Source organism: Pseudomyrmex gracilis, unplaced genomic scaffold (genome assembly GCF_002006095.1).
Source record: "Pseudomyrmex gracilis isolate BER0280 unplaced genomic scaffold, ASM200609v1 scaffold_632, whole genome shotgun sequence".
Classification (NCBI taxonomy): Eukaryota; Metazoa; Arthropoda; class Insecta; order Hymenoptera; family Formicidae; genus Pseudomyrmex; species Pseudomyrmex gracilis.
In genome coordinates, this window is record NW_018021216.1 from 34,485 (window position 1) to 61,112 (window position 26,628).

General features: G+C 37.2%; 3 protein-coding genes and 1 long non-coding RNA gene across 8 annotated transcripts; 3 read left to right on the plus strand and 1 right to left on the minus strand.

The window, feature by feature from the left end:
- Window positions 1-349: 349 nt before the first annotated feature.
- Window positions 350-7,665, plus strand: LOC109861204 (ubiquitin-like modifier-activating enzyme 1). Its single transcript, XM_020440757.1, has 5 exons — window positions 350-1,529; window positions 2,346-2,820; window positions 2,987-3,494; window positions 3,579-4,652; window positions 4,776-7,665. Exons 1-5 carry the CDS (start codon window positions 1,121-1,123, stop codon window positions 5,499-5,501), a joined length of 3,192 nt encoding a protein of 1,063 aa, XP_020296346.1. The 5' UTR covers window positions 350-1,120; the 3' UTR covers window positions 5,502-7,665.
- A 930-nt stretch (window positions 7,666-8,595) lies between these two features.
- Window positions 8,596-11,489, plus strand: LOC109861203 (transmembrane protein 165). Of its 2 annotated transcripts, none has more exons than XM_020440756.1 (6): window positions 8,596-8,857; window positions 9,356-9,554; window positions 9,769-9,944; window positions 10,226-10,408; window positions 10,486-10,591; window positions 10,781-11,489. In XM_020440756.1, the coding sequence occupies exons 1-6, from the start codon at window positions 8,738-8,740 to the stop codon at window positions 10,855-10,857; spliced, it is 861 nt and encodes a 286-aa protein (XP_020296345.1). In that variant the 5' UTR covers window positions 8,596-8,737; the 3' UTR covers window positions 10,858-11,489. The 2 variants fall into 2 exon arrangements, with proteins under 2 accessions (XP_020296345.1, XP_020296344.1); XM_020440755.1 differs by having other exon boundaries at window positions 8,597-8,857; window positions 9,353-9,554.
- A 1,150-nt stretch (window positions 11,490-12,639) lies between these two features.
- LOC109861201 (protein mini spindles) lies at window positions 12,640-23,320 on the minus strand. 4 transcript variants are annotated; one of them, XM_020440753.1, is made up of 20 exons: window positions 23,069-23,320; window positions 22,494-22,573; window positions 19,650-22,338; window positions 19,075-19,505; window positions 18,759-18,905; window positions 18,352-18,621; window positions 18,045-18,248; window positions 17,822-17,957; window positions 17,540-17,733; window positions 17,279-17,475; window positions 16,807-16,977; window positions 16,274-16,453; window positions 16,004-16,160; window positions 15,705-15,863; window positions 15,326-15,513; window positions 15,080-15,242; window positions 14,820-14,996; window positions 14,552-14,701; window positions 14,282-14,456; window positions 12,640-14,050 (listed from the first exon to the last, which is right to left on the minus strand). In XM_020440753.1, the coding sequence occupies exons 2-20, from the start codon at window positions 22,548-22,550 to the stop codon at window positions 13,923-13,925; spliced, it is 5,973 nt and encodes a 1,990-aa protein (XP_020296342.1). In that variant the 5' UTR covers window positions 22,551-22,573; window positions 23,069-23,320; the 3' UTR covers window positions 12,640-13,922. The 4 variants fall into 4 exon arrangements, with proteins under 4 accessions (XP_020296342.1, XP_020296339.1, XP_020296340.1 ...); XM_020440750.1 differs by having other exon boundaries at window positions 18,352-18,624; XM_020440751.1 differs by lacking the exon at window positions 23,069-23,320 and adding an exon at window positions 22,864-22,979 and having other exon boundaries at window positions 18,352-18,624.
- Window positions 23,321-23,429: 109 nt separating this feature from the next.
- On the plus strand, window positions 23,430-24,072 carry LOC109861202. Its single transcript, XR_002250932.1, has 3 exons — window positions 23,430-23,551; window positions 23,647-23,756; window positions 23,877-24,072. It is a non-coding gene; the product is annotated as an uncharacterized LOC109861202 (long non-coding RNA).
- Window positions 24,073-26,628: the final 2,556 nt, after the last annotated feature.

Genomic DNA, 26,628 nt, shown 5'->3' on the forward strand with positions numbered 1-26,628 from the left:
CAACAGTTGCACAACGGTTGAGAGATAATTACTTCTGATTGGATCATACTTTTGGAACCGCAGCAGATCTTGAAGAATAGTCCTGTCACAAGTGATGATCTCTCAACCGTCGAGTTGTCTGAACGCACCCGTTAAATCGGAGTCAAAAACCGGAAATAATCAAAATTTATATTAAAAATTGCGTAATTCCTTTTACATAAATTTTGTGGGATTCGCGGAATCGTCGAGATTGAAATGTTTCTTCTCCCGTCGGAGAGACGAGTCGAGAAAAATGCAAATGTGTGGGTTTCAACCCCTGCGTTTCAATCTCATGAATATCGCGCTTAACGAGGGGATTAAAGCGAATGATTCATCAATCTCGCGTCAGGTGCAATCAAAGTTTCTTATTCTCGTGATCCAATCAGAGTCCGATTAAGGGTCGGATCGCGCGCGTAAGCCTTGCGGGTAAGTTTTGATGGCGAAAATCCCGAAGAAGCGTTGTCACGACGGAACGATCGCGTGAGAACGAGCTGACGAATCCCCGCGCGGTTGGTGCCAGCGAATGCTTGAGCACGAGAGGGGAGGGGCGAGGAGCGTGGAAGCGTCGGTAGGTCGAGCGGAACGGTGTATCGTGGCGCGAGGATCCTGTTGGCGTTTTCCGGAAAGAGACAAAGGCATCGCGCGCGGTGTTCTTTGTGCGGCGGACAGGAAAGCGGTCGTGGGCCGCGGATAGACACGAAGAGTAATCGCGGGGTTTGCAGCACTCTCTCTCGGCTGTGGAGGAAGGAGCGAGGAGGAGAGTGGTGGGGTAACGTCGCATCCGTTCTTTCCGTGCTCCGGTGTCGTCGTCTCCGTCGGCGCCGAGGTGTGCAGTGCGAGGAATTCGCGGTGCGGTGTGCGCGCGGTAGAGCAGTAAAGAAGGCAAGAGAAAGGGAGATCGTGAGAGGCAGCGTGCGAACGAGAAAGAGCGTGAAGGGAGATTGTGAGGGAGAGAGAGAGAGAGCGAGAGAGTGAGAGAGTGAGAGAGTGAGAGAGATAGATAGAGAGAAAGAAAGAGGGAAAACGCGAGAGGGTATAATCAGGGGAAACAATCGACGGCACGTAATCCGACGTCTCCGTGACACGTTCGTGAAGTCCTCCGATGTCTAGTGCTGAGGTGGCGGAGAGCTCCGTTGATCCCCCAGCCAAGAAGCGACGCGTTGGTGCTGCCAGCACGACGGGAGGAGCCGACGACGAGCCGAAAACGACGAACGTGGCGGAGATGGCAAAGAACGGCTCCACGAGTAGCGGCGGTCCCACGAGCAGCGCCGGCCGGGCACCCGCTGAGATCGACGAGGGTCTTTATTCCCGCCAGCTTTACGTACTCGGTCACGACGCGATGCGTCGCATGGCGTCCTCGGATGTGCTGATATCCGGCCTCGGTGGTCTCGGCGTTGAGATCGCTAAAAACGTCATCCTCGGCGGCGTCAAGTCCGTCACGCTCCACGATCAAGCTTTGTGCAAACTGGCTGATCTGGGCTCGCAATTCTATCTGAGCGAGACTGATATAGGTGAGATGGAGCAAAACTTGAACACTAATCTAAAACACAAGGAAAATGAAAAAAAAAAAAAAACCACATATATATTTCTTTGTTGCTAAAAACAACTAAGAAAGAGAAAATCAAAAGTACAAGACGTGATATAAAATTATGATTTTCAGAAAATCTGCATATAAAATAAACAATGCACACATGTAAAATATTATAAGTAAATCAGAAAAACAATAAATCCCCTATATATTCAAACTACAGAGTAAGAAGAACAGAATGTAGTGTAAAAACTACTGAAATATAAATAGAATAATTCACAAAATAGATATATAATTTTACAAGAGATAAATACATGGGATTTCTTTGTGCAATACAATGCGCAACTTACTGCAACAATATCACAGAGTTGCCTTTGTTTTTTCTTGTCAGATAAACAGTCAAATGGGAAAATTATCAAAATGATAAGATTTAAATTTGATACGAGACAAATTATACGCTAGCACATTATTTGTTAAAATTTATAATTCAGTTTTCACCACACGTAAGCAAAATTGCTAATTTTACTCTAATCACAATCAAAATATTGGATAAATCTCTAAGAATGTCTTCTATTAATGCAAGTCATCGTGAGAAGGTTGCAAAATATTGCTCAAACAGTCTCAGTGATACTTGTTTTCAACTCTGTCAGTTTCAAAAATTGCCAATGAAAACTTTGTAACTTACAATTTTATATTATTTGTAATTAAAATTTATATATTGAATATAATAGATTGAATTTTTTGCGTAATTAATTATTTTCACAGCCGGTATATATTAAAACTGATCTTAACTTAACAGGTAAAAATCGCGCAGCCGCGTGCTGTCAACGCCTATCAGAGCTAAACAACTACGTGCCTACTCGCCATTATTCTGGCTCGTTGAGCGAGGATTACATTCAGCAATTCAAGGTTGTAGTATTAACGGAAACGTCGCTTTCGGAGCAGATACGTATTTCAGAAATAACCCACGCAAATAATATCGCTCTGATAATCGCCGACACCCGCGGCCTCTTCTCTCAAGTGTTTTGTGATTTTGGCGAAACGTTTACCGTGGTGGATACAAACGGTGAACCACCGGTATCCGCAATGGTTGCTAGCATTTCTCGCGAGAGCGAAGGCGTCGTCACGTGTTTAGACGATACTCGCCACGGTATGGAGGATGGCGACTACGTGACTTTCTCAGAGGTGCAAGGCATGACTGAGCTGAACGGTTGTGATCCAATTAAGATCAAAGTGTTGGGTCCGTACACTTTCAGCATAGGAGATACTTCCAAGTATGGCATGTGTAATACTTTATGTCAATTGATTGTTTAATCGTCACATTCGGCAATTTTGCCGTTATAATTTTATTATGCTATTTATATATAAATTTTATTTTATAGATATTATATTTATTATTATTTTTACTTTAACGAGATTCTCCTGTCTAAAAATTTTCAGATTTTCCGAGTATATACGTGGCGGCATTGTGACCCAGGTGAAGATGCCCAAGACGTTGCGCTTTGATCCATTCAAGACAGCTCTCAAAAAACCCGAATTTCTTGTCACGGATTTCGGCAAGTTCCAATATCCGGAGCAGCTGCATCTGGCCTTTTTGACATTGCACTGTTATGTGGCCGATAAAGGCGCGTCGCCGCGGCCTTGGAACCAAGAGGATGCCGACGAGTTTCTAACTCTCGCCGAGAAGGTGAAAAACAATTACGGTTTCGAGACTGAGATTGACAGCGAGTTGTTGAGCACATTCGCCAAAGTGTCTGCCGGTGATCTGAATCCCATGAACGCCACGATTGGCGGTATCGTCGCTCAAGAAGTAATGAAAGCTTGCTCCGGAAAATTCCATCCTATCTATCAGTGGCTATACTTCGACGCCATCGAATGTCTGCCTTCCGATCGTTCGGAAGTTGTCGAGAAGGATTGCTGTCCTACGGGATCCCGTTACGACTCTCAGGTGCGAGTTAGAACATTATACATTTAAGAGACAATACTTATTTTTTTAAACACAGTATGTATTAAAATTGTATTTTTCTTTTAGATTGCTGTTTTCGGGCAGAAATTCCAGTCCAAGATCGGAAGCTTGAAATATTTTGTTGTCGGCGCCGGCGCAATCGGTTGTGAATTACTAAAGAACTTCGCGATGGTCGGTGTAGGTGCTGAGAGCGGCTCTGTCACAGTGACGGATATGGATCTCATTGAGAAATCCAATCTGAATCGACAGTTTCTGTTCAGGCCGTCCGACGTACAACAGTCGAAGTCATCAACCGCGGCCAGAGTCATTAAGGGTATGAATCCCGATATGAAGGTGATCGCACACGAGAATCGAGTCTGTCCGGAAACAGAAAAAATTTACAATGACGAATTCTTCGAGATGCTAGACGGCGTGGCAAATGCGCTTGATAACGTGAACGCTCGCATCTACATGGATCGCCGTTGCGTATATTATCGTAAACCTCTCTTGGAATCTGGCACTCTCGGCACTAAGGGTAACACCCAGGTAGTTGTGCCTTTTCTTACCGAATCGTACAGCTCGTCGCAAGATCCGCCGGAGAAAAGTATCCCAATCTGCACGCTCAAGAACTTCCCTAATGCCATTGAGCACACTCTGCAGTGGGCACGCGACAATTTTGAGGGCCTCTTCCGTCAATCAGCGGAGAACGCAGCGCAATACATTTCCGATCCACAATTCGTCGATCGGACGCTCAAGCTGCCCGGCGTGCAGCCTCTTGAAGTTCTGGAATCTGTCAAGACCGCGCTGGTTGACGAGAGACCGAGCACGTTCGCCGATTGTGTAGCATGGGCCCGCTGCCACTGGCAGGAACAGTATAGCAATCAGATCCGTCAGTTATTATTCAACTTCCCGCCGGATCAATTGACTTCGAGTGGTCAGCCGTTCTGGTCCGGACCAAAACGTTGTCCAGATCCGTTAGTTTTCGATCCCAACGATCCTTTGCACTTGGATTACATCGTTGCTGCCGCCAATCTCAAGGCCAAAGTTTACGGAATACCAACAAACCGCGATAGAGAAGAGATCGCTAGGATCCTTACCACTGTTAAAGTACCGGATTTCACACCGAAGTCTGGCGTGAAGATAGCCGAGACAGATTCACAGGTGAGAAATACGTTTATTTTTTTATTATAATATTAACACAGCGCTAGCAATATAAAATCCCGTGATGTTACATTTATAAATAATGTAAACAAATATCTAAAAAATTTGATTGACTATCCACAGGTGCAAGTATCAAACGGCAGTGGTAATATCGATCACGAGCGTTTGACACAACTGCAGGAAGAGCTGCCAAAAATGGAGGATCTGAACAGTCTGGCAATATATCCGCAAGAATTCGAGAAAGACGACGATACCAATTTCCACATAGACTTCATTGTCGCGGCTTCGAATCTACGCGCGACCAACTACAAGATCACTCCAGCCGATCGTCACAAGAGCAAACTGATCGCCGGTAAGATCATCCCGGCAATCGCCACCACTACTTCGGTAGTGGCCGGTCTCGTCTGCCTCGAGCTGTACAAACTGACGCGTGGCGTACGCAATTTGTCATTGTACAAAAATGGCTTCGTAAACCTGGCGTTGCCATTCTTTGGCTTCAGCGAGCCGATTGCCGCTCCCAAGCTCAAATATTACGACGTCGAGTGGACGTTATGGGATCGCTTCGAGGTGAAGGGCGAGCTCACGTTAAAAGAGTTTCTCGATTACTTCAAGGAACATTATAATCTCGAGGTGACAATGCTCTCCCAAGGCATTTGCATGCTGTATTCATTCTTTATGCCGAAAGCGAAGTGCCACGAGCGCATGGGTCTGCTCATGTCGGAAGTGGTGAAAAAGGTATCGAAAAAGAAGCTGGAGCCACATGTGCGTGCACTCGTATTTGAGTTGTGTTGCAACGATGAGGACGGGAACGATGTTGAGGTGCCGTACGTCCGGTATACTCTGCCCTGACTTCAAATCGCGTCGGATACAATGTCTACTTAACTAAGACACTTTAGCCGTATATAGTGATTTCTACAAATTTCTATTTTACGACAATGTAACACATAGAGAGAGGACGTTACTGTTGCTGATCCTCATCTATGGAACGTGTTTAAGCAAGGCACTCTTTCTGTTTCTTTCTTAATTTTTCTTTTCTTTTTTTTTTTTGCCAAATAATTTGCATTCAAAAAAAAAAAAACGCGAATTGTCACACACGTTTTTACAGCTACTTTAGTAAGTAGTAATTTTTGAGCAGCAAACGAGCGCGCGCGATAGTGAGGTCATTTCGGTTAGTGAATAAGATATATAGAAAAGCTTTACATTTCCTTAGATTCTCATCTATTCCCCTCACAAATGTACATGGCTAGAATTTTCTTTTCTTTTTATTATTCGTATTATTATTATTCTCTTCCGCTGAAACGATTATTACACAAAGCATCTCTTATTTTGCGATCGACAGGCAATAAATTCAACTTGAAACTAAACATTTTTTTAAAACAAATTATAAATTAGTTACAAATGTCATGTAAAATCAAACAAATATTGACGAGTTTAACATAAAAATAATCTCTAAAATACATTTGTGTATTTCTCACTAATTTCTTTCGTGGTGTAAAACAAAAATAAATTGAACTTTCGATTTCTTTTTTCTGACGTCCTAATTTGATACACAGCGAATTGATACGTACGTTAGAACCGAATCTGCGATAAATTTCGATTTGTCACGCTCGCGAGCAAAATTTACCCGCATTTTTCTTTCTTATGATAAAAATTTCAATTTGTTTACTATTTCGGAAAAGAAATCCAAGAGGATCAAAGGGGAAAAAAACAAACTACTGTGTGTGCGTGATATATAAAAGTTTTACAAGATATACATATATATATATTATGTATATATATATGTATGTAACGTCAAAAACACAGTTCGATTAATGCAGAGAATTTTTACCGAGACGATAATTTTTTTGTTTTTTTTCTAAGTTACTATATATGTATAAAAATAATCGCTCTATTGTATCGGATGTAAATTAAAAACTGTGCGAGATAAATCGTGAATTCGACGATTTCTCTCATTTTCTCTCTAGGCCGATAATCACTGTAGTCCCATAGAAAAATTATAAACTAGTGTCAGGTTTTCAGCAAACACGATATGTATCTCGTCTGTTTTTTTTTCTCTCCTAGGTGAAGGAGCTAAATATGTAACTCTTCAGAATTAAATTTCACTCGAAAACTTTTTTCTACGTTGTTGCGATGGGAATAACAATCGAAGCGAAATTGTTTCGAATTACCTCCCGAAAAGTGCGTATCTTGCTTGCAAAATCTGACGAAAACCAGACATTTTTTGGCGATTTAATTTGTCGTCGACAAGACGCGCCAGATTTTCATATGCGTTAGATTTCAAGTCTACGAAACATCAGGCTTGATCGAAAAATTGAACAGCAGATTAGTAGCCTTAGCAGATGTGTCAAACGCAGTTCTGTTTAACGGCAGAAGAAAAATCTACTGAAAAAAAAAAAAAAAAAAAAAACTTCGATCGACAGATTTGTTCGAGTTTTCTCGACAAAGTTTTGTCGTCAAACAACATCAGACAGTGGAACACGGATGATGATCTGTTACTTTGCTGCCAATCTGTCAGCATATTTCTCTCGTTTTTTGCTCGTTGAAAACCAGTTGGTTTGTTTTTTATCTTTAGTTTTTGCACACAATTGTTTCACTAACGAGAAAACAATTAGAAAATTACATCATTAAATATATACATGTCTTCTTTTCGTTTTGCCGTTCTGTTAATCAGAGACTCGATACGTACACACACGTCTTATATTAAAAATCAATAGTCTTACTATTCGTTCAATTGATTTATCCGTTTTGCGATGTCTTTCTTTAATAATAACATAATAATAATAGTTTTATAGTACTAATATAATAATAAACTATTATAAATAAACTATTGGCTAAGGCTGGTTGTTACGACGAATATTATATATATATATATATATACATACCGCATATATAAATTTATAAAACAATTTGTCTTTGGAGAAAGAGAAGCTTCTAAAAACACAACAAGTTGCATATATACTTTAGACCAAGGAAGATAACAAATGAAAACGAGGAAAGAAAAATATTTTGTTAATTTTAGGACATAAATATGCGATATAAACGTGCGGATATTTATTATATAAATATATATACACACACACACACACACAAACATATATACACACATGCACAGCAGAGTTCCGCGTAACTTAATTTGTGATCAGAAACCCTATTCCGCACAATTCAAGTTTTCCCTCCGTCAAGAGACGTGTCTGAACATGCGTGACAAGATTGTGCGTAAGGTTATGTTTGCTCTTCGCAGATCGGTGTTCTCTTCCGGTACCGGTAGGAGAAGTGAGAAATTAGCGGCACGAGAAGAGAGAATTTGAGTAGCGCGAACCAATGAACTCTTTAAGGATTTAAGTTATGTAGAACTTTGCTGTATAATTTATCGATAGATAATATAAATAGATGTGTTTTGAATTTCAAGAAATATAAAATTATATAATATCGAAAGAATAAAATATGAGAAGTATATATCTACACACGCACATGTGTCGCTTTCTTTTTCCCCTCTCCTCTGCACGTGTCCAAAAAATAATAATTTATACTTTTCTAGTGTAAATTAATTATTATTATATTCTAGAGAAGTCCAAGTTACGTTTTTTAACGACACGTGACTTAAGTGTAGTCACGTGTCCTTAAAAACGTGATTTAAATAAAATCACGTGACGGGAAGAAGAGAAAAAACAACACGTGACTTTAGTCACTTTAAGCGCGTATCTCCGCCATCTCCACGCTCGGTGCTGACCTTTGTCAACTCGAACATGTGAACTTGTACACACGGCACGGAATAGAGCCGCTACAAATTGGAATCAAACCAATCAGAACAAAATGCACTAAATCTGAGATCGAGTGTTCTTTGGCCCAATTGGCTGCGAAGAGACATTTCGTTCTCAATTTTAATTCGCGGTCCGATATTGGGCTTTTGTGTAAAAGTCGGCGGCGCTTGATCTTTTTATCTCAGTGCTATAAATGGCGATTAAAAGATAGTTGCGGTAGATATAAACCGAGGACGTTTTTTCTGAGGTTATCTCGTACAAACGTCCGTCACGTTGGTCGATATTATAGCGGGGTAACAAAAATATCCCATAGAACGTCGCATTATGGGAGCTCAAAGTTTAATTTATGCTTGTTCGTTGTTGATTTTCATTTTTTACTTTTCGATTGTTGCGTGCGAGGTCGAACCGCGTTACGATGAGAAAATTCAACTTAGAACAACAACGGTAAGCAAAACTTTTCGTAATCTCCTATGAATCTCGTGACTATTCATAATCGGTATAAAAAAACTTATTAAAGCAAGAGTTATATATTTATATATGGGCGTTTTTCAAAAACTGAAATCCATAAGATTATTTCTTTATCTATCTCTCTAGATTTGTAAATTCTTCAGCTTTTGAATGTTTACAAATACACAAAGCTCTTTAATTCAATGAGAATTTAAAAATCTTGTAAAAGCAAATTCTAAAAACGGTTTCTAACTATAGAAATGTTGATTGCAAAGTGTGCTTTAACAATTACAATAGATGATACAAAGATAATTTAAAGATTTAAAACACAGATTTAAAAGTTTGAATCTTTACATTCCACGAGCCAAGTTATAAAACTTAAAAACTGTTTACATATATACAAAAAAAAACTTCTGAAAATTATGTTCTAAAACTCACATCTTGAAAATATCTAAAACTTTGTTTACATCTTCATATTTTATGTATTTGCAGCAGGTGCCAGAATTGGTATCTGAAAAACCACAGGACAGACTAGGATTTTTACATGCCTTTATAGCGTCATTATCTGTTATTGTGGTATCTGAATTAGGAGACAAGACATTTTTTATTGCTGCTATTATGGCAATGAAACATCCAAGATTAACTGTATTTATTGGAGCAATAACCGCTCTTGCATTAATGACTATTTTATCAGGTATTACTTTTAAATACTGTTTGAGCACAGATATTGTGGATATAAGAAAAAACATTCTTTTTTCTAGGAATCATCTCAAGAAAAATATCAGTAGTGTTTTTCATATTTACACAAAATATTGAAAAACTTTATACATACATATTTTTACATAAGTTTATATATGTATGTAAGTTTTTTTACAGCTTATTTTATGAAGTATATGTTTTGATTCCAGTGGTATTTGGATATGCTGCCACAATTATTCCTCGTGCGTACACTTATTATATTTCTACCGTACTGTTCGCTCTGTTTGGCTTAAAAATGTTAAAAGATGGATACTATATGTCACCCACAGAGGGACAGGAAGAATTAGATGAAGTTCAATCTGATCTGAGGAAAAGAGAAGATGAGGTAAATATATTTTTATGATTAAAACAACTGAAGAAAATTTAATTTCTTTATCTAAGTTATAGACTAATTGTAAATATTAGAGTTCTGTATATGTTTTTTATTTAAATAGTTTTTATTCGTCTTTTTATTCAGCTATGTGTTGAGAATCTACTTGTATATAAAAAAAAAACGTAAAGATATTGTATGCAATATTTAAAGCGTGATAAGAATTTAGTTGTTCAAACAATGTCTATAACATTTTTACAGGAGGTTAAATAATGTTTAAATATCATCGCTTTCAGTATGAAAAGGAGACAGCAAGTACTTTAGTTCAGGATCCCGAAACCGGAGTAATACGAAAAACTACAAAAACTAGCGCGTTCATGCTGCTTTCCAGGATATTCTTTCAAGCGCTCACTCTTACCTTTCTTGCCGAATGGGGCGATCGTTCCCAGTTAACGACAATTATCCTTGCAGCGCGAGAGGTAGTTTTGACAATAGTGCAAAAGAGACATCCTTTATTTAGATTTAATTGCATTTGATCATACATTATACTCTTCAGGATGTATATGGAGTTATATTAGGAGGAATATTAGGTCATTCATTTTGCACGGGCTTGGCAGTATTAGGTGGTCGTATAATAGCTCAAAAAATATCGGTGAGAACAGGTAATGACAAAAAAAACTAGATTTTATAGTCGTCGTCTAAAGACTAGAGTGTTCCTATATGATCTGGACATGGAACACTCTGGCCTTCAAATGACGATTCACACGGAGAAGTAATGCAGTCGTACATATAACTCACATTACGAAATACAAGCAAAGAAATTGACTACATAATACTTGTTACATTTTTAGTGACCATCATTGGAGGATTGGTGTTTCTACTGTTCGCTCTAACGGCGCTTTTTGTCAATCCCGCAGAGGACGTTTGAAGACTTTTCTCTCTTTCTCTTGTTATTCCGCCGATATTTGCCAGTATTTGAGTGTTCATGCTTTGTGAACATTTGTAAATCAGAAATGCGCTATTTTCACATTGTGACCGAGAAACAAACATCCTTTTATCGATTTTCAGAAGTCTTGTCTCCCAGAAATCAGCTACAATGTGCAAATAACTGACATCTCTGCTGTAAATTTGTGTATATAAGAAATTAATGTGCGAGGGATGAGTGTTAAATATCAGAAACGAATGACATACAGCAACGGCAATATCACATTCTTAGAGTCATTGACATGTATATTTGTACAATAGGATTCTCTGTTTCTTGATTTTATTTCCATAATCTTTGCATCTACTTAGATGATTGACCGCTTTTGTCTTCTTAAAGACAATATTGTTGATGGTAAGGATGTGTTCGAATATTCGCGGTACGGGAGAAAAAAAAATCACTCTCTTCTAAAAATTTAAAATATCAAGTACAAAATTATAAATATTATATGTGTGTATAGAGACAGAGTATGTACAACCGTGTGATTTCTTAATTTCCAGGATCTCAAAATCAAAAATTTTGTCGAAAATGTCGGAAAATATTTCTCTAATTGTTTATACCATAAATGTTTTTGTTTGTTTTTTTTTTTTTTTTGATTCAATGTACATTCAATATAAATATGTATATATGCTGAAAAAAATATATTACTCAACCGTACTTCACATACAAAACTGTTCAAATAATATATTTATACATGCCGTCTGTAAGATATTAAAAGAGACAGACATAGTTTTCTATGTTATATATAAATAAAAATGAAAATAAGAGATTATAATAATAGAAAAATTATATATAAATATTGATAATAGAAAAAAACATGAATTATGTGGAAAAATCTGCTTGTAGAGCAAAAATTTGAAGCAAATAAAGATTTGTACATGTATATATACCCATGAATTATTTTTTAAGTGTAGCAATGTTGCAATATATCGAGATAAAATTATAAATAAACTCGCTAAAAATAAATATTATTTTAATATTGTACATATAAGAACATATATAGAGATAAAATATAAAAATATATAAACAAGATATATTTAAGATGAATTTACTGTATATAGAAAATGTAATATGGATGTCGTTCAGTAAAAAAAAATTTATATATATATATACACATGATATAATACGTGTATATATAAGGGAAAATCAATAGGGAGTTCACACAGCGTAATATTATTTTCTTTTTCTTATCGCGAACACGGAATTTTTGTCGAATATTAACGTTTATTTGGTGCATGTATATACATGTTCTATTTACACTACTGAATACAAGTCTTCGGAAAAAGCGGTAAGTTCTCAAATGTAGGAATTCCAAATTGTAATTTTTTATTGGGGTAAAGTACTTTGAATAGTAAAGCATTCTATATTCTTTTTTTTTGTATACGATTCACTAGATAAATATTCGCTATAGTTTTTAGTTGTTTTTTTTTTTTTTCATCAATAGAAAGATGGATACATTTTTCGTCGTCGGGTCACAAAAATTTCGTAACTGAAAAAGTTTAACTAATTAAGTTCAACTTTTTCTTTTGTCCTGAAAAAAACGTAAAACTGCTTCAAACTTTTCTGAGCAACAAACTTTTTGCAGCTCGACGTCGCACGCTTTTTATTATATCGAATCGAGGTATACACGAGCATCGATAGTAATGCTGCTCACCTTCGATTCTATCTATAAATACTAACAGGACATGAAATTGTTGCGTCTCAATAAATAAAACAAGTCGTTGTTGCTTTTGTGAAACTTCGGTTTGCTTTGTTTTTTTTTTTTTTTTCGTCCATATATCATTACATACGTACGAAAATTCTAAAAGAGACACGAAATATTTAAGATTTTAAAATCTCCGAGAGAGATCACTAGAATCAGGTCCGCTTATTCCGTAACTTTCAATGTAAACGCGTTGAAAATTACAGAATAAACACGCAGATAATGATTAATGAATACTAAATATCACATAAATCTTTTATCTTGTTGCTATTTGTTTCCCTTCACTTTTCCGCACTCCCCGCTATACGCTCTCACACACTCTTCTCATTTTTTTCTTTCTTTCTCTTTTGTCACGCTTTTCTTCCGCTCACCACTTTCCGTATTCAAACAACACATCGGAAACGGAAGTCCTCATAGTTGTCGTTGTTCTTTAAAATTTACTTCTCATTCACTCTGTTTCGTTTCAAAATTTTTGAGAAAGAGTGGAAAACATTCAATAACACATAGTATGTAGCAAACTATCTTTTTTTTTTTTTTTTGCAAAAACAACAAGATTCCGCAAAAGTAACAACGACGTAACACTCGCGATGAGATTTAATTTACGAATTAAGCTGAAAACAAAATTTACTTAGAAAATATCATAAAGTATTAAGTGTATATAAATATATAACGTAAGATAAAACACTAGGCGACTACTAAAATGACACCTTGATCGTGAAAAACAAAAAATGTTCGTATACTTATACATTATGCACCCGGTATGTGTGTGTGTGTGTGAGAGATTTATCTTACATAAAATTCAAAATATCATTCGACTATGCATAATTGCTGAGAAAAGAATCGACCGTCTTTCTTTTTTTTCATCTTTATCTAGCACGAAGATATGCAATATCGTTGCATTGCGGGAACATAACATATATAAATTACAATTCAAACGCAAGAATCGTTGCAATATACAAATTGTTCAATTTGTGTTCAAACGGAGTTGAATATATACCTATCTAACAGCTCAGCTATATTATTTTCTACGCGCTCACTCAAGTCTTCTGTTAACGGCAAATTATGCGTATACTGCTTATAAATTAATTCAGTAAATAATCAGACTATATATCTCACAAAAAAAAACAACGCGGAGATTCATTTAGGCGGTGGAAAAACACTGAATTGAAACATTTTCAAGAGAGAGACGCAAATGTGAAGATGGACAAGTATACTCGTCTCACATATATGTTTATAGATATATCATGTTGCTTACCTATTCATATATATATATGTGTATATATATATATATATATATGCGCGATCACATTCATGATGGATTTGGCTGGGACGAGGTCGTTCTACACTGTGCTTCAAGAGCTCGGAGTTTCTCAAGTCTATACATCGGGTCCATCAGGTCTTTCTCGTCGGAAACTGCAGTCGGAGACTCAACGGTTTCTGTATCATTTTTTGGACGTCTTAATTTATACATTAGAGACATAAATTGAATATAATTGTATTGTGTAAAAATATTGAATTTCTCAAAGTTTTGAGAACATTCTTAATTGATTCTTGATGTGTTCCCGTATTTCTATTTAACCAAAAGAAAATAGAGACCAACTCGTTTTATTAAAAATCACCTGTCGCGAAAGTTAAGTAATTACTTGAATTATCTATAGTGCTACTTACCGATGGAATATTGATTATTGGGTTGTGACAAGATATTTTGGTTTTTTCGCGCTTGATCGATCTCTCGTAATCCTTGCTCTATAAAATCTTGGAAGAACTGATGAGACTTAACCAGGAACGGTTCTACGTCAGCCTCGGGATATTGAAGTTTGAAATCGTACAATTGTACCAAGCCCTACGAGAAAAGGTATGATAATTCAAATTGTGATAAAAATGTGTGTAAGATGGTACATAAATTTTTTTCACACGCGTAGTTTTTTATACACATACTTCTTGCATATGTTCTTTTGATCCGATTTTCTTAAATATTTCTGCCAATTGTTGACGAGTGGATTTGGACAGATGCTTTTGCGTTCTGCTCACATTGTTTGCTTTTGGCGTCACCTTAGCTGTAGCATTAATCTCATCTGGTTTAAGACTCTAAAGAAAACATTCGCTTAATTATTAATTAGTTTAAATTATTTACACGTGTTTAAGAGTGTAATATTGACATGATATAGGTTTTTTTTTTAAGAGAAAAGTATGCAATAATACAAACCGCGATTAATCTTATTAAATAAGCGTGCAACTCAGACTCGTTGGTGTTATTTATTAGCGTCAAGTGATTAAGTATCGAACTGCCTTTTACTCTGGTCATACTATGAAGAACTGTCTTGACTGTTCGTAATGGGGTGTCTGGAGACTTTCGTTTTTTCCACCATGTGGTTGGATAATCCTAATAAAAAGAGTAACATATATTTATACATATGTGTAAAACATAAAAAAAAAAAAGCAAATTAAAATAAGAAATTGCATTACCTTAAGGAAGCGATGCACTTCCAAAAGTATGGTGTCATAATCTAAGTCAGCGGCCCAATTGGACATTGTTTTCACTATTTTCCACAAACACTTCATTACCAATTCCTCGTATTTCGAGGGAACGTTCGACTCGGCGCACGAATGAAGTAATTTAATCAATACGCTAGAAATAAAGATAAATGAAAAATTATATAAAAAAAAAAACAAAGAAGTAATTAAGACAAATATTTTATCATAAGATCTTACCATATAATAGTGGTGTGATTTGAATTGTCGATAATTTTTACCATGATGCTATTTATTACTCTGTAATATGCTCCGGCTTGATTTAAATGTTCCAACTTGTTCTCGGCTAACAGGCTTATCATTTGATCCACCAATTCCTTCAGATGCATGAAAGGAACGTTCTTTCCAAGAAATCCAGTGTCATAAAACTGAAAGAGAAATGTTTTATTTCAAATCTTATTCTAAATATATTGTTGAAATATGCAACACGTTATTTTTTTATAAAAGTTTCTTATCAATAATTCCACACAAATATTATATTGATTTACGTCAGATTTACTTTATTAAAGTTAAAGCTAATAAATTACAAAATAATGTAATTGTGAACACAAATACTTACTGTAAGTATAAGCAGGAATGTGTTTCTGAAGCCCCTGGATACATCTGCATTTTCTTGACGTAAAGGATACGTCTGTAATAGCTTCAGTTGCATATTTATCGATCCGATAAATTTGTCCTCCTTGGCCTGCAAACTGGCTGCTTGAGGAGATTTTAATAACTGCAATATAGAATTATTATCAAATATTATTAGATATTTATAACTTGAAAAATAGTTTCTCTTCGTGTAAACTTTACATATAAAATGTTGTTTTCTATGTATAACACACGTATAAAGACGTCGAAGAATTTAATACAAACGTTTTCTATAGCGTTCATTGACTGTATCGCAGTGGGTAAGTCCATACTGGCCATAGACAAAATGTTACGTTCCAATGCCTCATCTTTACTATTGACAATAGAAGGTGACACTGATGACTTTGAAACCAACAATTTTGGGGGCGAAATGGGTATCATTCTATGAGATAAAGTAGAAAAAATTATTTTGTTAAATAATTAAGTTTAATACATGTTTTAATAAACATATTTACTGATATCTATTTTAGAATCTGCATAATTAAATCTGCTTACTGTGTCTTGGGTGGATTCAACATATTAACTGGGGCCTCGTTCAGATCGGACAAGCTGGGTTCCACCAATACTGGATTACGATATTTTACCGGAGCGTTCAGTTCGATCTTCTGCAAGAATTCCATGTCCAAGCCGAAGGGACCTGAAGGAGCTTTTGGTTGAGTCGATGTGGGAGAATTTCTAGAAAAAAAAAAAAAGACGCGCCGTATAAAATAAAGTAAACGCGTCAACATTTTTGAAACTTTAAGAAACAAACACATTAAAATGGAGAAACTATATGTATACGTGTGCTACTCTACTTTAAAACGTAATATCAGATTTACACACGCATTCGCGCACAGTGTGGCTAAAAGATGAATGAAAGAAATGACAGCGTGACTAAGACGAACAGAGATGACAACTGACGACAGAACAAAAATTAATGTAAGCGAATACACGACAAAATCTTCTAAGATACTTCCCAGCACCTAGTTTGTTAAAACGCACCGCAGAGAAAAATAATCTTGCATACAATAAAAAAAAAATCAACAAACGTTTTCGAATTATTATCAGGAAGATGATTTTGCGTTTCTTGATTATTATCGGGAACACGACTTTCAATATCGATGGAAAATGTCTGGTCCGGTTTTGATGACGATATCTCCTGAACAACCACAGCGGGCACCTGATTGTCTTCATTAGCGTCAGTGTTCTTAGCATTTGCCCTGCGGATATGTTACAAGCGAAGCACATGCGATGTGAATAATTTAAAAATAATAATTTTACTGCAAAAGAGAAATAATAGCAATTGTTTTACACACACACTGCGTTGTGCGTGTTTGTGATCTGTGTACTTCACACAACGGCATTATTAAATTTAGTTTTTATTTAGTTAACTTAAACTTATAAAAATAATACTAAGATTATAAAGGTCAAACTAGACGTAGATGCGATTATTATTAGACAAAAAATTGTTTTAAACAAAAAATACCTATAAATGCTAACGTGTACAAAAACAAAACTTACAACTCGGGTACTGATTCTATTTGCTCGGGAATCTCATCCTGTTCATCTTCGTAGTCTACCTCTACGTCGTCTGTTGGCGGACTAGAAGTTACGATTGTAGGCCCGGAAAGTCTGGTAGCGGATGCTGACTTTGCCGGCCGATTTTTCGCCGCTCTTTTGATTCTCTCATCTAACAGAGACTTATCTTTCTCCGATATCTACAACAAACAACATATCTATAGATGTCATATCTATATAGATTATATCCGTTCGTACACGTACCTGACCGATGAGCTTGAATACACGTTCTCCTTGAAGGAAATAGGCCTGAACTATGCAGTTCAGCGCGGCATTGCGAACCGAGTTATCACGATCCGCAATCTGCTTGGCGATTTCCTTCAATGCCGCAGACGGTGTTGGCTGACATACAGAAACTCCATAATTCTCAATTAACGATCCTAATTGATCCAAGCATTCTGCAAACGTAAACACGTTCGTATCGTTCGCGTATAAAAGTTTCGCGAATTTCTCATTGGAAACATTGATAAAAAATAAGATCCCTACCTGTTCTTTGTCGCGCGTTCTTTGACTTCAAACCTTCCATCACGTATGAGAATAACTTACTCACTGGATACACTAAAGCTATTTGCTTGAACAAAGCTCGCACGCCATTACGCACGGCATCTTTTGGATCTCCTATCTGTCGATCGAAATCATAAAACCAATTGATGTTGCATATATCGCGAGTTGCGTATATCAACAATTTATATACAAGTGTATAACGTACTTTGATAATGAGATAAGGAATAAACGATGCCGCTTCATTTTCCAGCATGTGATATTCGTCCTCAATTAACACATTGAAGACCAACTGTAAGTAATCTAAACCTTTCAAAAGCACTGACGGATTGGTGTCAAAAAATCGTAGTGTCAACCATTTGAGAATGAGATCAAGATTGGACACCAACGCCTTACTATTTCCAGGCAAATCCTGGTGAAGAAGATATATAAATATATTTTTTAATGAAAACTTGCATGTATCAACATTTTAAATTGTTTAAATTGTTGCACAAAAATTTTATCTATATGCACACCTCGGTAAGCGCTTCAATAGCCTTTAAATGATATCGGAAATCGGAATGGAACATGTTTGCTCTCAAAGTTTTGTTGACATTCGCCGCGGTCATGAGATCCTTTAGAAGTTCCACAAATTCTTCTCTAGGCGTGGTGAAGTTCCACTTGAGCACTTTTAATTTCTGCTCGTCGATTACACGTTGATGCTTCAAGTTGTTGATTACCAACAAAGGACTGTTGTCTACGTCATCGTCCTTCTTACGAGCACCGGCCGCTTTTGATGTCGCGCCCTTCTAGAACAACGAACAATTAGCAATATACCGCGTGTAAAAGAAAAAAAAAGATTACTGTTTACCGAGAAAAATAGTGTTTGATATAAACACATTAAATATATTTTATCGAAAAATTTCACAATAGTGATAGTTACCGATTTAACTACTTTCGCCACTTTTGCACCTTTCGCACCGTTCTTTTGAATATTATCGTCTGAAGGTTCTTTCTTCGGCAGAGGCTTTATTGGTAAACCGGGACGAGCTTTGTCTAGCGCCGCGAGTACAACCGTCCTCGATCCTGGCTGTGAAGTTTACGCGCAATTTCATTTTGTTGTCACATATAAATTTGCAAAAACTTTTTATTGTATCATTAGAACAATGCACGTGACTAGAATTCTTGAAGAAAAATCATCGACTTTACACCAAGAGAGACTCAATTATGGAAAATAAAATTATTACTCAGCGCCGTACCTTTAATTTCTCGGTATTTCTCATCATTGTTTCGTAAGAGAGATGAATCATGAAACCCAAAATGGCTTCCTGAGCGTTTTTTCGCACATCGGAATTGCGATCTTCCAAATTGGAGTACAGACACGGAAGGCACACAAGAACTTCTTCCTTCGGGATTTGTTTTACCGGAATAGACGGTAATTTCTGCGCCAACCAATTCCAAAGTTCAGTTCGCAGCATCGGCGATCCCGTTTTCAAACCGTCTCCTATCATCTCGCCGTCGAAAAATTCTTTGTAGCCGCACTGATCTCCCCACGTGTTGATGCAGGAGATCGCTGCCGTTCTGATCCAATTTTTGCTGTCACCTAAACACTGTAGAAAACCGGGAAACAAAACGCGAATATGTTGCTTTACCGGTGGTCCAATAGCCGTCGCCAATGTTTCGCATATACCTAAAATTAAATTTATAAAAATATTGATAAAATCTGACACAATATTTTTATATCGCTGAATCAATTAACAAGAGATTTATAATATTTATTAATTATTAAATATGTGTAGAAAAAATATTGAGATTTAATTAGCCAGATACTAACCCAGAGCTGCTTGGGCGATCTTGCTGTTGCTGTCCACAAGACGAAGAGCCAGACTCTGTGGCAAATCACCGATGTTCGATTTGATGAATCTCGTCTCGCTCAGAATGGTGTTAATTTTTTGCAGCGCCTCGTTGCGCACTTTCCAATTCTTATCGGCCAATTCGCCTAATAGCGCTTCTGTGATCTGAGCGCTGATGTCAGCGCGCGGAACCAAGTCGTTTAGATCCGTTTCGCCTTCGCATGGCTTCTTATCCGACAACTCCTCCGTATCTTCGTCTTCATCTTCCGCATTAACGGCGTTCTTTTTTGCTTTAGCGCCGCGAATAGGCGCCGGTGGCGTTTCACCGTTGCGTTTCTCGCATTCTTGCTCAATTTGTTGACGCAATGCGGGCTTTTCGTTATCAAAAAATGTTAGCAAAGTCTTGCCCATGTACAAGTACAAGGTGCTCACCAGTTTCACGGCAGCGGTGCGCACACTGGGATTTGTCATTGCTATTGCCTTCTTGATGTTTTCAATGATGGACTTGACATTGAGACCACAACCGAATTCTGTTAACCCTCTGCATAGCCACACCAGTACTTCCTGCTGCACTTTCGGATTCTTCTGATTGAACGCGAACGTCACTATCTCGTCCGCCACGTACTCGAAGCTCGTGGTCTCAGCGATTGCCAATAAGGTCTCGATGGCGATCGAACTGTTCTTGGCATCCGCCAGTTTTTCCGCAATATCTATGAGGCAATATTCGGCAACAGTAGAAGTGAATGGATAATTCTCCGCCAGATATTTTACAATTTCTATTCGGAGTTTCAATACTTGAAAATTCGTGTCCTTAAATCCGGGTTTCTTCGCTAAAATCCGTACGATTACTTGAACCGACACTTCCGCCGTATCCATCGTTTTTATCACGTCCGACAGCTGTATGACCGCAGCCAGACGCGTTTTCCAATTGCTATCTGCGAGACCCGCAATTACCTCGGCCGGCAAAAGTTGCGTCGCCATCTCGTCGATCTCCTCCGGACTGTAATTCTTCTCCTGTTTCTTCGGCGCTAAGTTCATAAGTGACGACGAACCACCGGGTTTTTTGGCTGCTGTTTTTTTCGCACCTAAGCCAGTGTTGGGTCTTCTCGCAGTGCTCGACTTACTCTTCGGATTTTCTTTGCTCGCTTTGCTCGTGTGTTCGACCTTAGCCGGAGCAGTGTTGGGTCGTTCCTGCTTCTTTGTACCACCAGTAACTTTGACTATTATCACCGCTTTGTCGGCGCACTCCTTGATCTTTGTCATCTTCAAATTGTCGATATCCGTGAGGAATGGCATCATCGCTTTTTCGCCAATCAGCTTCATTGCCGTGCCAAGCGCTTCCGCGGAGTTGTCGCGCACCGTCGGATCCGGTTCGTTCAGCGTCTTCAACAAACCGCTGGTATACGATTTAAGTAGCTTCTTGTTGAGATTTGCAGGCGGTGTGCGTGTGAAACATCGAGCCAGATAAGCGGCTGTTTCGGCCTTGACAGCAGGATTTTTGTTCTCCAACGCAGCGAGAGCGTCCTCGAGGATGAGTTCGATGTTAACGCTCTCGTAAATAGCATCGGCCGCTTCTCTCAATGCTTGCACAACTGTCTGCTTCTTTTCACGGAATTTTTCCAGAATAGCAGGCAGACAGGCGGCAGCGTACGGCTGAAAGCGCTTCTTCAGACCAGCGGCTAGACCGGCCAAACATTTTCCCGCAAGTGTGACTACTAACACGTTAGTATCCTTCAAAATGATTTTCTTCAAGACCTTTACCACTTCGCCGTAATCGCCGCTCTCCAGTTTCTGATTCTTCGTAAGAGTTTCAAGCACTTCCAACGCTTCTTTACGCTCTTGCCACTTCTTGGCTTCCACTTTCTCGTAAAAGTCCTTCGGTAGTTTCGACAGAATGTCTACGGGCGCTAGCAAATCGTAAGGATCTATATCAGGAATTGATCCACCGTCTCCATCCTCGTTATTGTCGTCCCCGTTTTCGCTTCCCGCCGCTGATTCGCTCGTGCCGATGTTCTTCGGTTTTTGCGAACGCAGATAACGCGTGGGTGTAACTTTCTCGTCACCGAGATTATTGAATTCCGCTTCGAGTTCCGTGATGTGCACCGGCTTCAGCGTGTTCAGCTGTTGCTTCAAACGATCGCCTATCCAGCGATACATTTCCACCACCATGATCTTACCCTCTTCTCGTACAGTTTTGTCCCTGTCTTCCAGAAAATTAGCAATCTTTTTCATCAATGGCTTTATGTTGATGACCTTAGGACCAAATTCCTTCAGTGCTAACGTTAGCGTGGATATACATGCCGAAACTATCTTCGGATTCTTCGCCTCTGTGCCTTTCAAAAGTTCATCCTGCACCGCATCATATTTCTCAATCTCAATAAACATTAGTGTTATCTGCACAGCCAGCTCCTTTGTTTTGGTCTTGGGCGCGGCGATGCATTTCGACACAATGCCACTCATTACCTCGCCGACAATTTTACCAGCCACTGCTGCATTCTCAACAAAGGCCAAAGTTGCTTCCAAACCCTTTTCTTGCGCCGCCGCATTGCTGTCAACTACAAACTTCTTGATAAATCCCACATATTTGTTCCATTCTGATGACTTCTCATCATCAATACATTGAAATGTCTTCACACACTCCTCATAGCCATGTAAACGTGCTCGCCAAGACTAGATAATTATATAAAAAATATACATACATTACTCATAGTTTTTATCTTTGTAATGCACATGTAATTTATGAAAATCTAAACATCCTCACACATGAGAGACACAAGCTTTACTGATGTCTAAACATTTTAGACCAAAACAGCTTTACTTTTTACCTTATGAACGCAGCGCTCCTCCAGAGGCAATTTCATATATTCTGTATCTTGCTCCATGATTTAATGTTCCGCAAGAATATCTATAGTTCAAAAAAGAAATATCTATTACGTGAGAAAAAAAACAAGGTCAAGTTGACACAAATTGCACAACTTCATGTAGACATTCATTAATATTAACAAAAGCATCAACACAACATTGAGAAAAATACAAATGTATGTAAATACAAACACAAAGATGATCAACAACAATTAATTAAATTACATTTTAACCTGGAGATTTTTATCAGTGACTGACCGAATCATAAAAATCTCATTTCCTTCGAAGAACAAAGGGCAAGTGCAATTTGTGCAATTATAAAAAAATAGTTACAGGTGTTTTTTCTCCAGCTGTTCGACACAACAGATTTTCAACCAAGTCAATAAAAAAAAATAACGATCAAAAAACCGTTTACGAGTCGGAGGAAAAAAATTTATCTCACACGACGGAAGTCAAACCGAGAGATCCGGCCCGCGAGTTTCGACATCGCGATCCGAACGAAACGGTTTCGCGTGTCGACGAGAAATTCAGAACTTACCTGGCAAGAAACCGATGGCATAGACGACGTTGACAAATCGTCGACACGGCCGGCAATTTCAGTCAAACTGAATCGCGCGGCGTCAAAACGTAAACCCGCACACGAAATTCAAGTGTTGCCACCGGACGAATCGTTTTTAGAATCTTCCAGCGGCCATTTCACTATCTTACATTGAATTTTCAAATGAACGTGCCCCTTGTAACTGTTAAGACGAAACGCAAACAAAAAGATGACTGTATATAGAGAGGCGTCCTGCGAGAAACCGTTCGATTTGACGTTTCAGTTCGACCTCGTGCCGACAGACGACGCGATGTATATGAGTTAAAAGGCCCGTTCTCATTCGTGCTACGACTGCGTTCTGATATTCACTGCCTGTACTCCTAAAATCTATACTTCGAGTTACATACGCTGTAGATTTTACGTAATGGAAAGATAACAAAACTGTGATTAAAACCACACACACGCAGATATATTCTCTATCACGTATGTATTTCGAAACCTCACTTCTAATTACACGTGTGATTGTTAAGCTCAAAATATACGCTCGTAAATACTGACATTGGTGTGTTTTACAACAGTCTGGACTATCCTGGACAAGATTGTTTGTTGAAAGTAATTTGTCAACCTGCAAAATATGCTTTAAGCGAAAACGGTGTGCTCTTGGTGATATTCTCAAAATCATATTCACGTAAGTATTGTAATAAAAAGTATATTTGAAAGTTTTGATGTAAAAAGAAATAAAGAGAGATGTCGATATAAATTACAATCAACGAACAAATAATGTAAAACAATTAAATTTGCATTGCAGACCTTTCACGTCGAGAAGCGAGGAGCTTCCAAATGACATCACGCAAGCTGAGCACGAGCAAATTTGCGATCAACGTTACGAAAACTGTTCCCTGAATCCTTTAGATTTAATAATAAATAATAGTAATAATAAGTCATTACGTCGATTATTAAAAATCTACACAAAATTCGACACAATATTCGATAAGTATTGAAAATAAAAGACTTGCATAATATTTTGTCCGTTATTTATATTTATTTATTTATTTATTTATTCATTTTTTATTTATTTATTACCTGCCTTTCTCTCTTTATTTTATTTTACACGCTAATAAATAATCAAGCGAACAAGAGCATAAGATTTACGCGCAATAGTCTTGGTCGTTGGAAACTATGGAACGCAGAAAAGGAGCTGAAATCGAGCGAAGGTATCAGGGAAGTATGTCTAGCGAGTAGGTATACGCGCCAGCTCCTGGGCGTATACCTTCTCGTATATAGCGCGCTTGACCGCACCCCGCGCGCGGCAGCCATTACGAAGCACGCGCGTCGGCCATTATAGATTGATCGCGCCTCAGCCAATCACCGCGCGACTCACGGCGCGCGGAGGCAATGGGGGAACGCGTAGCCTCGCCCACTGATACCTCTCGCGTTACCTCTTCGCTCTACGTGTGATCCTGATACTTTCCTGATATTTTCGAGGCTCTCGGAAGACGCGCAAACTCACCTTACCCGCTCAATTCTCTTGCTATTTCTCTCTCTCTTGCTTAANTCTCTTACATTTTTTCAATAATTTGTCAATCTTTAAACAACAATTTGTAAATTTATTATAAATATACGTATGTATATAAAACATACTATTTATTATTAAGGATTAATAGATGTAGTATATACAACGTACATATGTAAAAATAAACAGTTATGATAATAATGTAAGAAATCAATTTTGACGCATATAAATTTATAAATTATATATGCGATATAACTTATACATTATATATGCGATATAACTTATAAATTATATATGCGTAATTATATGTATATGCGATATGACTTATAAATTATACATGCGTAACAATAAACTGTATAAGTAATTATCATATTTTGTATATTGAGAAACAATAGAAAAAGTAACANTAAATTAGATTGATTTGCAATGTGGTTTCCAGCACCAAGGATTTTATTATTCTGTTATTATTACATAATATTGAAAATGTTTCCATTATTTTAATTTGTTTGAGAGTCTTGGGCACACATACTGTATGAATTTATAACAGAAGTTTATATACAAATACATAAACTTTATATATCTTTTTGATAATTATATATTACATATATATTTATTTTATTTTTATTAAGTATCCTTGTCTATATAAAATGTTACCATTAATGATTAAACTTTTGCAAGTATAACTTCAAATATAACCATTCTCACAATCAGTTTCTTTTTTTAACTNTAGTAGTCACTCAGTCTCCGTAAACATTTTGTGCTAAAATAAAATGGTAAATGTTTAGCCAATTGAAGTTTTACATCATCTATTACATTTGTGACATAAAAAGACAAATATCCTGAATAAATGTAAATAAAACACTTATATGGGAATGAACACAACATTTCCTCGCAAAAATTAAACGTAAGAAACACCTTATGCCAAATGGTTCTTAAATTATTTAAAAAAATATAAAACTATCTCTTAATTTATTATCTATAACATTAACAGTTATTTTTGTTTCAACTGACATATATATCAACTTGCAATATCATACTAAGGAATTTAAAACTGTGTTTTTGAAAGATCTCTTGCCCTATAGTTTTTCTTACAAACATAAATTATGTTCGGGAATTTGCAAGAATTCTAATATGTCCAGTTTCGTATGATATTTTATTTCAATTTATTCTTCTCAAAAGAATCTTTCTTCTTCTTCTTCTTCCGCTTTACCTTTATTCTTCGTTTTGTCTACCGCACAGCAACAATCTCTTCCGCAGTAGTAGCACATTAGGATGATTTGTGCAGAAAATAAAACATATTTTTGTAGACCACGAATGTGATAACCGTTGCCGGAACCACTCTGGTGAGATTTGCGCTTAAACCCTCGAGATTGCGCTGTCTTTCGACAGCGAATCAGGTGTGTTTCTCGTTATTTTTTTTTTTTTGCAGTTTTACATTCGCACTAAAGCATCAATTAGCTTATATATTCATATTCTTGTATACTCTTTGCTTTCTCTCGCACGTGCGTGCAATTCGGCATGTGAGTATATTCGCGAGCGTGGATTTGATTTTCTTTTGAAATTTCAAATGATCGGAGTCTCGTGATGAGAACATACGAAAGGAGAACAGAAAAGGATAAAAAAAAAAAAACATTGCAACTTTCCACACAACATAAATGTGATATACAAGAAAAGATGTGATAGTGAAGAAAATAATATTATTTCAGCGAGCAGCATCAGAATTCGTGGAGTGTATCATCTCCTTTTACATCATCATTTGCTGCTTTTTGCTTTATAAATTTTATTTTATTTTATTTTATCAAAAACTACATATATACGTATAAATGCAAATTACACAAAAAGACATGTATATTACACAAAGGTGTTTTGCCGGTACACAAATATATACGTCTGAAAAGTTGCAATTTCAAAAAGGATATCTATTACNCTGCTTTATTACAATTCTTTACCAGTGTGTTTTCAATTTTCAAGTTTCATCTTACAATTTTTTATACATTATAATAGAATACAATAGTTTACATATATTACATACAATATAATACAATAT